At 40.1% G+C, this 14,866-nt stretch overlaps 1 protein-coding gene across 1 annotated transcript in view; it reads right to left on the reverse strand.

Annotated features, from left to right (window-relative positions):
* Positions 1-10,203: 10,203 nt before the first annotated feature.
* The window catches only part of PPP1R3A (protein phosphatase 1 regulatory subunit 3A), a 30,640-nt gene continuing 25,977 nt past the window's right edge, over positions 10,204-14,866 (reverse strand). The window contains exon 4 of the mRNA XM_083699007.1: positions 10,204-14,679. Coding sequence (XP_083555133.1) covers positions 11,848-14,679 — 2,832 coding nt within the window. The 3' untranslated portion in view covers positions 10,204-11,847. The remainder of the gene's footprint in view (positions 14,680-14,866) is intronic.

Below are 14,866 nucleotides of genomic sequence, written 5' to 3' on the forward strand. Positions count from 1 at the left end.
TAAAAAAACCTGAAGCCTTTTTTTCCTGGAATTCTAGGTGCCGAAATCCCAAGGGAGCAGAAAAGGCTATTTATGTATGCGACCACGGCTACACGGCTGTTATTGGCAAAGAGATGGAAAGAAGATAAAGTCCCCACCAGAGAAGAACGGAACACGCCAGGGGGGCACCCACAGCCCCTGGACTGAGACAAACCTCTCTGGGCGTAATAATAATAATAATAGGAACACTTCAGCAATAAAAAGTGTGCACGCTCTATCCTCACTAAACCTTTTTTTCCCCCAGAGAGGTTTTTTTATATTTCTTACAGGCTTGCCTACATCAGCTAATGGGATAGTCCCCTGAGGATGTAGAAACCACCACGTAACTTATACGTGGAGCCATTTTGCTTCCAAATGGATAGGCTGTTGGTAGCCAACATTGTGCCCTCAAAATACATTTGGACCACAACCCCCATCATGGGTGTGTGTGTGTGTGTGTTTATGTATATATGTACACAACTACATGCATACATGGCTGAAAAGTATGTATTTATGGAAAAGCAATCCAGCAATCCCATTCTCTCCCCGCCCCAACAACATGGTTCCTGTTTAATATTTATAGATTCCATCCGACTGACAACAAGACTCTGAGCCATCTTTGCATTTTATATCGGGAATGACGATACACAAAGTGAGGATTGCAAGGATAAAGATTCAACATCCCACATCAAAGTTCTGTTAGCCATAAATCTTCTTGAGGCTGATGCTATAGAAAAGAACACAGTAAATATAAGCCATTTTTTGCTTGCTTGGTTATGCAACTGCAGCAAATAATCTGACAACACAAACACCAAGCCTTTTAAAGGTTTCAAGTGCCCTGATTACAACCGCATTAAATCTGTGTCCTTTTGCATAGAAACTCTGGGCTTGACAGAGAGTAAAATGACTCTAAACCTCATCTGCTTTTCTCCCTCAGTTGGTATTTTATAGTCCCTGCTGTGTGGCATCCGCTACTAAGCTGACATGCCCGAACAGTGGCTGAACAAAGCAGAACCCATTGAAACTGCATTTATTTTCTAAATCTGCATAAAATGACTATTGCAGGGAGGCACTGCTCAAAACTGCCGACTTCAAAGTTGTTGTTGTTTTCATTTTTCTTTTCTTTTAACCCAATAATCAGCTTGAAACGCAGCATACAATATAATCTCTAAATGCAGGAAATTTAGTTTACATTTTGTAATGTAAAAATGGCTAAGGGCTCAATATAAGGAAGCTGGAGCGGGGAGGGGGCGATTTTACAAAAAAAAAAAAATCCCTATTGAGACAAGATAACAAATATAAGTAGTTTTTCCAAGGGAAATTAGGGTTCCTTAGGGAAAAAATCACCCCCATCTGCTGTTTTTGAAAACAGTGTTTTGTGGCACCCTCTCCTACTTAGTCATGCTAAAACAGTGCAAGAACAAAGACCAGCCCCGGTACATGCATACATTTCCCTCCAAAATTTACATAAAATTAGAATTTCCAGAACACATAATGCACCAGCCACCATACGGCATTCTTCCTTGAACTTACAGGGACTCTCGGTTTCCACAGTAAATACAAACTCTTCCCCTACAGTAAATGCTGCAATTCTAAAAGCATCTTTCATGTTTATTTGTTTACAGTGTGTTTGTTCTCTCCGGCATTCAATTACATTCAGGATGCATTGCTTCGAAACCAAGGATTAATTTCTTCGTGAAGGTTTTTCTCCCCTGAAAAAAGTCAAGCCTTAGCTTAAAAGAAGACACCCGCTTTTCTGACACATGTAACTGAGCTGTCCATCTGGCTGACCAAGAAGCCTCTCCTCCATCCCTCCTCACATCTAGATCGATGGCAGGGGCTAAATCACATTGCCGTGCTCCCTCTTCATTTCCTCTGGTTTAGGGGCATTTCAGACACAAATAGCATAATGCTATTGTGAATGTTATTTTAGTGTCAGAATTGGAGAGTGTTTCAGAATGGAACTTACAATGTGTGTGTTTTAGTGGTGGTGGGGATCTGGCCTAATGAGTGCTCTTGGCAAGCCATATCTTCATTGTTCTGCTTTTCCTTTTTTTTTTTTTAGAGAGAGACAGGCAGGAAATCAGGATCAGCCGTCGAAAACACTTCTGTGCACATTTCATAATCTAAAAATAAATTATGCTCCAAACTCGGTGGCATAAACAAACTGGCTCGCCTGTGTCATTGTTTAAAGTGATATGGATGAGCAGGCCAGGGCAGGGAAAGATGTAACAGACGCTTGAGGCGCTATTTGGTAGGGCCATATTCTTTGAGCGTCTTTGGACATGACATCCAAGGCCTTTTGTGCTCTCTGAATTCAAGTACCACTTTGATGGGCTGCTACTGCAACTCCCAATGTAGGCACAGAATTCTCACATAGCACCAGGCTCCAGAGGTTTGCAGATGCCACCAGTGGGCATTGCCAGTCAACTTGCAAGATTTTCTTTAATGACATCCTTGCCTGAGGCAAACAAACAAACAAAGAAAAAGATCTAGCTGCCGACATGAACCCAAAATGAACAAAAAGGCTAACAGGAAAAAGTATGCAAAAATAACACATAATTTAATGAATACACATGGGGGGGGGGGTTAAATAAATAACATTGATCTCATATAGATATAGATATGTATATACCATGCTTAGATTTTTAGGTTGACCTTGTATTATTTAGTTTATTAAATTGCATGACATTTTTTGCATATTTTCCCCAATGAGAGCCTGTTTTGGGAGGACTTTGGCAGCACTTCTAATCCCATGGAAGCTACAGATGCCCAGAGCCTTGGCAGCTCCTTCCTTTCAGAACAATATTGCTTGGCAGATAGCCCCGAATGAGATCCCATTTTGAAAGTAGCTCTTTCGATGGGAACAGAAACATTTGCCCTACAAACCACTTAGCTGTGAGAATATTCACTCTTGTTTATTCCTTTAAGACGAAATGGGCGATCCCTTCACATCAAAAGTCTTTCATTCTTCAACAGCATTTTCAGGGTCTGACAAAGTATTTGATTCTTAGACTGTATACACATTTGCCATTTACTCAGGCTCCTGTGCATTCCCACCTCTGTTTTTTTAATCTGTTGACACATGACATTACCCGTGACCTCATGCATCTCAAAGTTTCCTCTGAAATACTGCATTTTGATCCCATTTCCCCCAAGCCAGCTTCACTCTGACTTGAGAAATAATAATGAAACATATGTTGTAGATATTTATTATGCTATTTTTATTATATACAAATGACATCAGAAAACTTGGTATACTTGTTTGTATAACATTACTCTTGTTTATAAAACCCAATTAAAAAAGAGAACTGTAGGCTTACTCAATGCACAAGTGAATTCTAGGTGTGTACAATTGAAAAAAAGCAGATTTCTGGGTACAGAGATGGAGTGGGGAAACCAGCCAGGTAATGCAGGGTAATGCACACACACCCACACACCCACATCCACACACATCCCATTTCCACTCACTGGTGTGGACATAGAGCAGGAGACTTTGATACACATTGAATTGTGCTGTTGTGTACAGCAGAATACAAATTCAATTTGAAATACCCAGAGAAAAAACAAGCTTGCTGTTTTTTTAAGCCGGTAATATGTACCTAACCTCAGATTGATCCACAACTGATTAGGATAATCCATGAGACCAGTTTGGGAAATACTGTATTGTTCTAAGTTGAAACAGGCCTCCTTTGTCCTTGGTGACATCAACATATATCCTGTTCTGGTTGTCTATGTAGCATCATGACACCATCATGTCCAGTAGAGGATACCAGACTGGAAGGCATTTTACGAAACAGAAAGCAAAAATAATGGTGAAGCCTTAGCCAGGAGAGAAACAATGACTGTAAATAGGTTCCAGAAAACATGGGATTAATGGTTTTCCTAAACTGCTATTTTTGGTGCAAAAAGTAAACAAAGGGACATTCAGCTGAGTTCTGTTCACTGCTAGTATATCCTCCATCTGCTTCAGTTTGGGTGCTGTTTGTTCAAATTACTGCTTCTACTTTGTTTTCGTGTACATCAGTGATGGCCATACTTGGCCCTCCAGCTGTTTTGGGACTACAACTCCCATCATCCCTGACCACTGGTCCTGTTAGCCAGGGATGATGGGAGTTGTAGTCCCAAAACAGTTGAAGGGCCACGTTTGGCCATCACTGGTCTACATGGATTAGCCAAACAGGTGACCCCAGCCAATCAAGAATTAGGTAGTGCCTGGAATGACTTCATGAGGCTACTTAACCAATGCTATTTGGCCCTGTGATGACATCACTGAGTCAAATGAAGTTAATTTAAAGTGAGGGTGATGCTTCCTAAATTATACATGAGTGATTCTGGTCAAGAAGGATCTTATAATAAATAGGACAGTACTGTGATGCTACGCAGCCAATCAGTTTTGGCCGTGTGATGATGTCCCTGAGTCAAATGAAATCAATTCAGAGCAAAGGCACTATTTTCTGAATAGACAAACTTGTGTCAAAATCATTTAAAAATCACTATATGGGAATAGCAGTTTTTGAAAAGGTGTATTAGGGATAAACGGACTGTGCAACAAGAGGAACTGTAAATGATTATTGCGTTCATATGGATAACTCATTAAGTCAGGCTTTCCTTATGACTTGGTTAATGATATTTGATAAAAAGTGCTGTGCCTACTGTTTCAATGTATATTGCTATTTAACCTGTACATCTGTATTTACTTTTTGCATTTTAATTATGCAAAATTAAACTTAGCAGAGTTGGGGCAGAGCATGACTTATTTTGCACACAATGGCTGAGGATGCTATGGTACTGGACTCACTCAAATGACCCTCCACCCAAGTGACCTACAGACCTGTGCAAACTGTCGGCCCTCCACAATGGAGGTGAGACTGTGAAGATGCAGAGACTATACTGATGCTCTCTGTTCAGCAACAGTAAAACCTGGAGTTGTATGGTCAGCCCAAAGCAATGTAAGTTTAGAAAATACGTTGGCACGTTAGGAAGGATTTTGAAGAAAGCAACAAGGATATTCAGTCATATGGGGGAAACAGTTTTGCTTGACATACAGAAAAATTAGAAGGGACACATTAAAATGTTTACCTATAGGATGTCAGAAAGAAGAAAAAGAACTGCCTTCACCTAACAGAATGAAATCCATTGGCTTTAAATTAGAGGGAAATATAGATTAGGAGATACTTCTTATAAGGGGAGTGCAAGGGGAGTAGTCGATATTTTTGTCTGCCTGGGATGCTATAGATATAGTATTTTCTGTCTGAGGACATGGGATTAGATAAGAACATGGATGGGAAATCTAGATGGCGTTAGCCTCCAACTCCCATCATCCCTGACCACTGGCCACTCTGGCTGGGGCTGATGGGAGTTGGAGTCCAAAAATGTCTGAAGGGCCACGGTTTTTCCACCCCTTCCATCACCATCACCATCACCAGCAACAGCAACTCATTACACTTGACATTGTATTGGCACCAGAAAACCCAGGGGTAACAGAGGTCCTGGATCAATCCACTCTGTGTAAAAATACACCACAAGTATTTCAGCTTCAGGGATTATATCGAAGAGTGAAACTTTTGAAAAAGAAGCAAATCAAGAACAATAAGATGAAGGTTAGAGTTGGTCCTTCTGAATGACTATATATTGATTTTGATGATGAAATAAATAAGTGAATGATGGATAGTTCTGTTATCTCTTCATATCTGGCTCACTCCTTTGCTTTGGCTGACTAAAATGGATTGGAGCAAATAAATGTGGCTGAGCGTGTGAAAGAAATAAAGCAAAAGTTAATAACTTTGCATTGAGCATCTGGGAATACCACATCTCTTTGCTAGATCATTTTTAAATGATCTAATGCTGTAGGCAAACTTGTGTATTGCAGATTGTTATTGATGATACATTAATTTATGAAAACTGAAATAGCTGGAGACATTAAAATAAAAATTGCATTCTGTCTACAAGCCTGGAACAAATTATTGCAGGATTTATTCAACTGTTAGTTTTAACATTTGGCATGAGGAATTTTCTCTTCTAATTAAGATCTCAGAATTAATTCTCTTCTTGTCTCTTGCAGTTCAAAGTTGCCAACAATAATGATGCGAAAAGAAATGAGAGTGGATGTATTGATGTGCAATGTATAAAACAAAGATCAAAACATGCTAGACTGGTGGCTTGGGCTCTGTTGATAGTCCAGAGCTGCCTGGAATCAAAGTCGGCACAGGCGTTGTGTGAGCAAGCAAGAAGGCAGCCTCACCCCTGAATTCCAACTTTCCTACTGCCATCACCATGCCCAATCCCCAACACTCAGGAGAGGCTTTTCAAATGGGACAGTGAATTGCAGTAGGAGCAGGGTTGGCAGATCTCCATTATAGGAGATGGCTTACATTTGCATAACATTGAATGTGGACCGCAGAGTGTTACATTATCAGAGGGAGCTGTGAAACAAACTTGCAGTGATTCAGGTTGGATGTGGCACGCTGGCATCAAGGTGATTATACGGAGGTGTCAAGGCTCAGGGAATACTATCCCTCCACCGGTGACAGCCCTCCTAAAAAAGCAGATAACACTAAGAGTCCTTACTACGTAATTTATTCAGTATTCACAGAGGAAGACAAAGGGATGTAGTCTCTATGCCATGATGGTGTTGCTCCAAGTAAAGTCTCACCCCCCATTCGTCTCCCTTAATCTACGTCAATCCTGCATCGGCTAATCTGAGTCCTCTGCCGCTGTGCTCTCTGTTCTACTACCCTCAATGCCCATCTGGTCCTGGGGAGAAGGGGGGGTCAGGAATGCTTTCCAAGGACACTGAGTCTGTCAGCTGTCTCTCCCCTGGTGCTGCTTCTTCTTCCTGCTGATCCTTTTCCAATATTTCCCAACTTCTGCCCTCTGCAGCCTCTGAACTATGCCCTTCTACAAACCGCTGATCTAAATCTATACTGTTCTCCTGTTCTCAGGAAGGTTCAGGAGAAGACGGGGGGTGGTCCCCACCAGTCTAGCCCCTGACAAGAAGACAGACATTACATGATTTCTCTGTAATGTCTCCTTTAACTGAAGATGTTCTTGTTCTCCATATTGTAAGCAATATTATAAGCACCAGTAGATGTTAGAGCATCTACTTTGTTTGAAGAAGGCCCCCATTTCAATCCCCAGCATCTCCAGGTAGGACTAGTATTCCTGAAACCCTGGAGAGCCACTGACAATATAGCCAATACTGAGCTAGATGGACCACCAATGGTCTGTTTCAGTGTAAGGCAGCTGTGTTCCTATGGGAGGCAATAAGAGCTGACACAGGAAAGAGTGAAACAGGATGCATGTTTATTTGTTCTAGACAGAGAGCACATCTTGCCATTAGAAGACGTCGTTTTAACGCGGTCCCCTGCCTCTAAACACCACTGCATCATGTCCCGAAGAAGAGAACCTCAAAGCTTAGCTCCTGTTGTGCTATTGTTTCTTGCTTCTTTGGGTACCAATCCAAACGGTGCCAAATTGTCATGTATAAGAATATTGTTACGACTTCCAGGTTTGAAGATGGCCTTGTATCGCGTCTTTTCTGTGGTGAATAGCTGAAGGCAGTGATGAACATGAACCCAAAGTTTCAAAAAAGTATATTTCGGGGAAGTGTGGATAAAAGTGCATATATTGGTGAAGATTGCATTAAAAATGCATTATATTAGGGGAAAATACTTACAAAAAATGGCATATTAGGCAAAACTGCATAGAAAAGAATGGTATATTGGGAGAAATGTGTACTCGAATGCCACTGAATTTTCATACAGACTTTGTAAAAATTGCAAATTGATGAGGAAATATAGTGAACTGAATTTAAGATGGGGAAAGTGAGAGAAACCAAAACTGACAGAATCCTCCATTCCTGGCTATATATTCCACCATAGAAAATCATGGGCAACTCTATTTGCTTTGCAAGCCATATGCCTGCACTAAGACTTGACGTACAGCTGCAGGTGGTTGTCCGACCACATCATCTAATCTAAAATGTCATGGTAGGATTTGCTAGTGTTGAATTTCTTGCACTCTGCACCTTATGATGTTTGACAATTCTAAATTAACGAACCGTTTTGTCTAAACACTGCTTTTCCATGACACCTTGTACATTATCAAATTAGTGAAACAGTGCCATGCTATTCTGGGGGGTTTACGGTGCATTTCGGCATGTGATTTAAAGCAAAAGGTCAGAGCTGCAGCCCAGAAATGGCATGGTAGTTATGAGCTATCTATCACATGAAGAGGAGAAAGCGGTGGCCTTCCCTAAATTTGGCTTGCAGCACATATTCACATGCTGGTTGTTCCATGCAACTCCTTCCTGCTCTCTGCAGAAAACAGGATGTGTTCCCCTCTCCATCAGCATCTCTTCAGATGCGACTCTTGGGGTTTGACGTTATTTATGTGTTTTAAAGTTCTATATCCAGCTCTTCCATAGATACCAAATAGTTTGCGAATGTTGAAAATTGCACATGCTTTAAAAAAATATATAAAGATGATTAGTTGAGGCCTGCAACTCTTGGAAATTCATAGAGATAAATATATGTATTTATATTTTTTATATCATTTGTATATTTGTATATTGTAGGGTGTGTTTTTTGGAAAAAGCTACCCCTTTAGCTTCAAAGGTGGGCAATGATGGTTGGAAATGAAAAACGTATGCTTACATATTTAACATGTTAATAAAATTGTTCTGGACAATAGCTGATGAGGTAAAAGAAGGCAATGAAAAATATTTTAGAAGAAATAAATAGAACACAACAACCTGAAAGGTATTTAGTGTTGTCATTGTCAGTAAAAAGAGAAGTACAATTCTGTCTCTTGCAAAAATATGTAGAATATGTATTTTATTTCATTACTTTTTGTGGCAGATATTTTATCTGAAATTTAGATATTTATTTATTTAATTCATTTTATCGCTCCCCTGCCCACTACCCATTTGTCTGATTATTCAAGTACAGATTATTCAGATATATATTTGATTCACTTCAGCAGCCATGGAAATATATAGAAATATTTATCTGCAGGTCCCAGTGCATTTTACATATTTTAAAAGTCAAACAACTAGATAAGAATCTAGGTAACCAAGCTGTCAACCTTTTGATCACCATTTTGGATCCACAACTTTTCATTTCCCATTTTAATATAAAGGATAAACTGAGAAAAGGTAATGCAGTGGTTAATCACATAAATTCCCAGTCTCTAACTCAAACCTCAGATTACTCTAAATGAACAAGGTGGCAAGGTACAATCAGCCTCAGCATACCCTCCCTCATCTGTTAAATGGGGATAATGTGCTCTACCGAGAAAATCTGCGTGAAACAGTTTGATCATTTAAGAAAACAAGTATACAAATGTCAAGGCATGGATATGTAAGTATATTGCTCAGGGTGTGGGGAGTGGAGCCATAGAATTCTTATGTGGTGCACAGCTCCACACATGTGAAGATAGGGATATGGGGAAATGCTGGATATTACTTTAAAAGGGTTTCAAAGTTACCAGTTATGGAGTCTGGAGTCTGTCAACTGATGGAAACCATTGTGGCAATAGAAGGTAAATCTACCTGTCTTCCCACAAAAAGAAAGAAAGAAAGAATTTTCTTTCAAGATTGGCCCAATATGGATGCTTAGAGGAAATATATTGACCAAAGCAACTGATTTTCATTTATTCTTTCTTTATTAGCATTTCCATAATTTTCACAAAGCCAAGGCTTACCAACTGATCCAATCTTTTAGAGCATCAACCCTGCAGCAATAGAAAATACAGCAGGAACTGGAGATGTTTGGAAATAGAATACCACTCCCAGGGTTCTCACATTCCCAGACAATAAATTGTCATGTAGAAGGGGTTTTTTAATGTTTTGGACATACATTTGAAATGTACTTCTGAAAATATGTTCTCTCTCAGCAAGTAACTGAATGAATGCAGCAGATAGTTTTGCTTATCACTCAAATCGTGGGTTATTTCCCTTTTTTTAAACAAAAAAACAAAAAACCTTATTAGAACCATTAACAGTCCAAATAATGTTCATTGGACTACAGCTCCCATCAGCCCCAGCCAGCATAGCCAATGATCAAGGATAATGGGAATCAGAGTCCAACCACATTGATGACACTCTACCATGGCATCCCCACAGAAGAAGGCTTAGGACTCATTATTATCTTGTGGGGTTCCAAAGTAATCAACACACAATCCAACCATTCAAAATTTGTTTATTATTACTATTATTCAACACTTGTTGGGACTGCCCTTCTAAAGCAACATGGTTTAAACAACATCATTCAGAAAGTCCAACTGGAATAATGCTAAAATTAAGTGAAATTCTTCCCTTGCGTTACACAGTCTTCATTTACAAAAAGTATGTATATATATATATATATAAAAACAATATCTAAAGACAACCAGGCTTTAATTTGTATCCTTCAGACTACATCAGTCCATATCAGCTCTGTGGTGTGAACAAGAGCCTGTTTTTTATGCATAGCACTTTTTTTTTTACACATACAAAGTTACATCACAATTGCACTGGAGTCTAGAGTTGTAACTGTGCAGACATTTATTAATTAATATCATCACATTGGGGAAAAAACAACAGCAGCCACCTATGCCTTCTTCAGGCATTATCAATAAGTATTAAGTTAACATCAGAGCTGGGGGTATCTCTGCCCCCCACTTGTCACTATTACTGTCACCCTCCAGTGTGTACAGGACAATCTTCTGAAGTGGGGGATCTCTTGTACTCATGGAATCTTTCTATGTTCTTTAGAACGCTAGAAAATCAGGGTTCTAAAGCACACGTGAACCTTCATGAGGGCAGAAGGCTCTGCTTCAGAAGACTGACCTCCTCGATTTGGAGGAAGATGAGAATGGTGCCAATTGACAGAGCTGGCATACTTGACCGCATGACCTTCCTCATATGTTTCCTTAATTCTGATTGGCAATGTCTGATGATGGCTCCACTTAACCCATAAAGTTGAGTTTTTCTCCCAAAATATGCTTGCTAATTCTAGTTGTATATTATGAAATGCATATGGGGCACATTCCTTGCACTCTTGCACAACTCCTATCAATTTCAGCGGTGCATGCAGAGTGACATCCCAGTGGATTGTGCCTATGGTCAGTATTGATATATTTAGGGCATGTCCACATTGCATAGTCTGAAAGAGGAGGAAGAGAAGGGCTCCAACTCGGTGCATCAGATCCCTGCAAACAATACTGCAGCTTTGGTTTTCCCATCTGTTCACCCAGCAAAACAGGAAAATCGTGGGATGAATGGAGGTGATATAGTCCACACTGAGGAATGGTGTGCAAAATTCCCTGGCCACACAATACCTTATTTTGTGGGGCCTACTTCTCATCCTTCAATTTTAGTGCATAACTATAAAATACAGGAAACTCCTAAGTGGACATGCCCTATTACTGTGTTAGTCATAATGCCATTCCCTCTTTACTTACTTGCTATATAAAACCAATTTTTTAAAAGCCTTTCAGAAAGAAAATAAAGCTTTACTACAAAACAAATGAGTGCGATAAAATTGTAAGAGACTCTGAAGAGACTCAAGCTTCACATCTTCCTAACCAGAAAAGGAGCAGCAGCTGTATTTAATTTCAACTTGATGTGCTTCAGAACTCATATAGGTATTTAATGATCCAAACTTAATGGTCCTATGCAGAATAATTACTTATATGAGGGAACAAACTCCATGTACATTCCTTTAAGCATTGTTTCAAGGGAAGGGGGGGGGGATCTTGAGTTGGTTCTGTGTGGACATGACTGTGCTTTGGGATATACTGATATTAAATGTTAAGTGCTTCATGTAGACATTTGGAAGCTTTATACTACTCTTTTTTGACCGATTCCTCGTCCCCCCTGCCCTCACAGTAGAGCCAATACAATGAAAAGAAGTAGAGTGCAAAGCAAACAATTAAATCGTAGTGGTACAACGTGACGCAAAACACAACGAACAAGAGGAAATAAAGTATTTTGTAACCAATGTGCTTTAAAACGAGACACTCAGGTGGTAAGCTATAAACTTCACTTTGCTGGCCAGAAATTGCTGTGTGACCAAAAACAGACTGGTGGTCAGTGTTCAATGTTTCTTCAGTTATCAAACCTTCAGACTCTGAGATTCTCACTTCTCTTTCTTCTAGGGGTTCACTAATTAAAATAGTTGGCCCTAATAGCTTCTCCTGTTTGAGCTCTGGCTGATGGGGAAACAGACCTGTGCTACTTTCTCCTTTCTCACTAGAAGGCAGCACTGCTGAACTCTCAGGAAGTTCTTGGAGTTCAGTCTCCAAAGAAATATTTGGAATCATGGGAGCTGTGTCACCAGTTAGGGTGAAGCCGCATTCTGAGTCAGCTGCAATATCGACTGAGGCTTCTGTGTCTGGATGCAACACTTGCCCCCCCTCCGCAGGAAGAGCTCCCCTGGACTCTTCCGAAGATGTCACAGATGAACTTTCGCAATAGCTGCCAGCAACAATGACCTCAGAAGGAGAAATTTTGCATTCTGCTTTAGCACCGTCGTGAGGAAGCATTCTCCAAACACGTGCCTCTTCAGCCTCTTTCTTGCATAGGCCCTGCGGTAGGCCCTGCAAAGCTTTCGGAGATGTTTCAGGATATAAATCCTGCTCTGAAATGGCTTTTCCTTCTGCAGCAGAAGTCCATAATATTTCATCTGGTGGTGAATCATTCCCAGTGCTATGTTCTGCTCCGCCAAGCTTTTCGCTTGCACTGCGTACTGACATCATTTCTCCGTGCACCGTTTCATGTATGCGTGCATTATAAATATCTGAAACTGATTCCTCTTCAAATTTGGTGTCATATAATACACCCACTGTATTGCATTGACAAAGAGGATAATGTGAACCATCACTTCTCCCTTCATGTATATCAAACACTGTTTCCTTTTCCTCTGTGGACCTGTCACTTAGTGCAGTCTCTTGAGGTAGCTTAACAATTACTGCTTTTTCACCAGCAGACATTTTTTCTGGAGTGCTTTCTGATGTCATTTTAATTATATAAGAGGCTGTAACTGCCTCTGCTTCCCTTATACTATCATGCTCCACTACATAAGACTCTTCATATCTCACTGGGTCTTGGCAGGTAAACAATTCATCTGTGGGAGTTACATCCAAACATCTTGTATCGTCTTTAATTCCCCACATAGCTTCGCCACCTGTTAGCTCTTCCACCTCCACTCCTTCATCGGCTTCGCTTTCCTTTTCTGCCAATTGACTTCCTAAGCCTCTCCAACTTTGATCCCCCCATGTGACCCTGCTGCTCTGATCATCTTCCGTAAACCTGCCAGGATCACTTTGGCACAGCTCTGCCTGAAACATCTTTCTGTTTGATACATCATAGCCCTGATTGTGCTTCCCTTCTTCTAAATTTCCTCCAGCATCAAACACATCTTCTACATTTGTTGATGAAGAATATGTGGATATACTTTCATCAGTTGCCTGTACCAAATTTGGGTAGCTCAAGCAAATCCCACTTGTAGTCTGAATGTCTTCTGGGTAACTACTCTCTGCTCCCTTTAAATTTTGACTTAATTCACCTACAACAGAAGTTGTGCTTTCCTGCTTATTTCTTTTGCCTGAGATTTCTCCAGCATTTAGCCATGATATATCTATGGATTCATGTAATTCCTCATCTTTTGCTACATCTAACACACCAGGACTCATCATTTCTCTTTGAGAAAACTTCTCTATTGTACTGCCTTCATTGTTACTGGGTGTGAACAACAATGGTTGTTGATTTTGTATTTCAGCGGAATCTTTTCCATGCCTGTTGGTAGGGCATGCTTGTGCCTCTTCTGAAGATTGCTCTAAAATGCTCAACTTTATTTCTTTCACCTTATCAAGATTATACTCAGACTTATATTTTTCTTCTACAATGTCATCCTCGGTATGCAAACTTGTGAAAGACCTTGGTGTGACATTAGCTTCAGCTAAGGTATTGGTATTAAATTCTCCTCTTAAATACACCTTTTTGTTCCCATATCTCTCAATTTTGAATTCCTTTTTGTCAATGTTTTCTAAAACTGATTCAAGAGTTTGGGAAGATGTTTCTTGCATATGTTGCCCAAGAAATGGCTTGACCTTGTCATCCACTCTTTCCAATACTTCCTCTTTTAACTCAATGGCTTCATCATACTCTAAGGGAACTATTTTGGGCCTTGTTTCCCATGCCTTTCTGTGGTGATCATAATTATCCTCTCTGATTAACAAACTCTCCGTTGTTTTGCTTCCTGAGGCATCTTCAGATTCATGCTTTTGAACATCTGCAGGACACACCCCATGTTTACTTGAGATAACATCTGTAAAACGGCCGGTCTCTTTTTCTTTTGTTCCAGACCAGTGCTCCAGTGATGAAAGGGTTTCAATGGTACTAAAGCTTTCTGAAGACTGGGCCCTATTGTTTACCAAGTCCAGAGCAGTCAATTTTTCTGGGGGTAACATACAAAAATCATTTCCTGTGGAAGATGTTTGGTTATTGTGCAGACCTTTGTCTTGTAAAGCACGTTCAGATGAACTTATCGCCAGAGGTTGCCTAAGCAAGCCAGAGTCTATCTTGCCCCCCAGTTCTTTTGGTTCATTTGGAAATCTAACTGGCTCGGTTGTGTATAAATTCCTTTCATCCTTGGCTCTAGTGAAGTGCTGCCTTAGCTGAAAGAACAGAATAAGAAAAAAAAATGGTCAGAATGCATGTGTGCATACACATAAACTTAGATATATGAGAGGAAGGATTTAATCAGGAAAGTTTTGTATTCAGTAAGACGGATTTGGAAAAAACAAATCAGTTACAGATTTTATGTTGCCTGTCCTCTTTAAAATAAAGGGTGTTAGAAGGTTG

This window comes from Podarcis gaigeae, assembly GCF_964106915.1.
Source record: "Podarcis gaigeae genome assembly, chromosome: 10".
NCBI lineage: Eukaryota > Metazoa > Chordata > Lepidosauria > Squamata > Lacertidae > Podarcis > Podarcis gaigeae.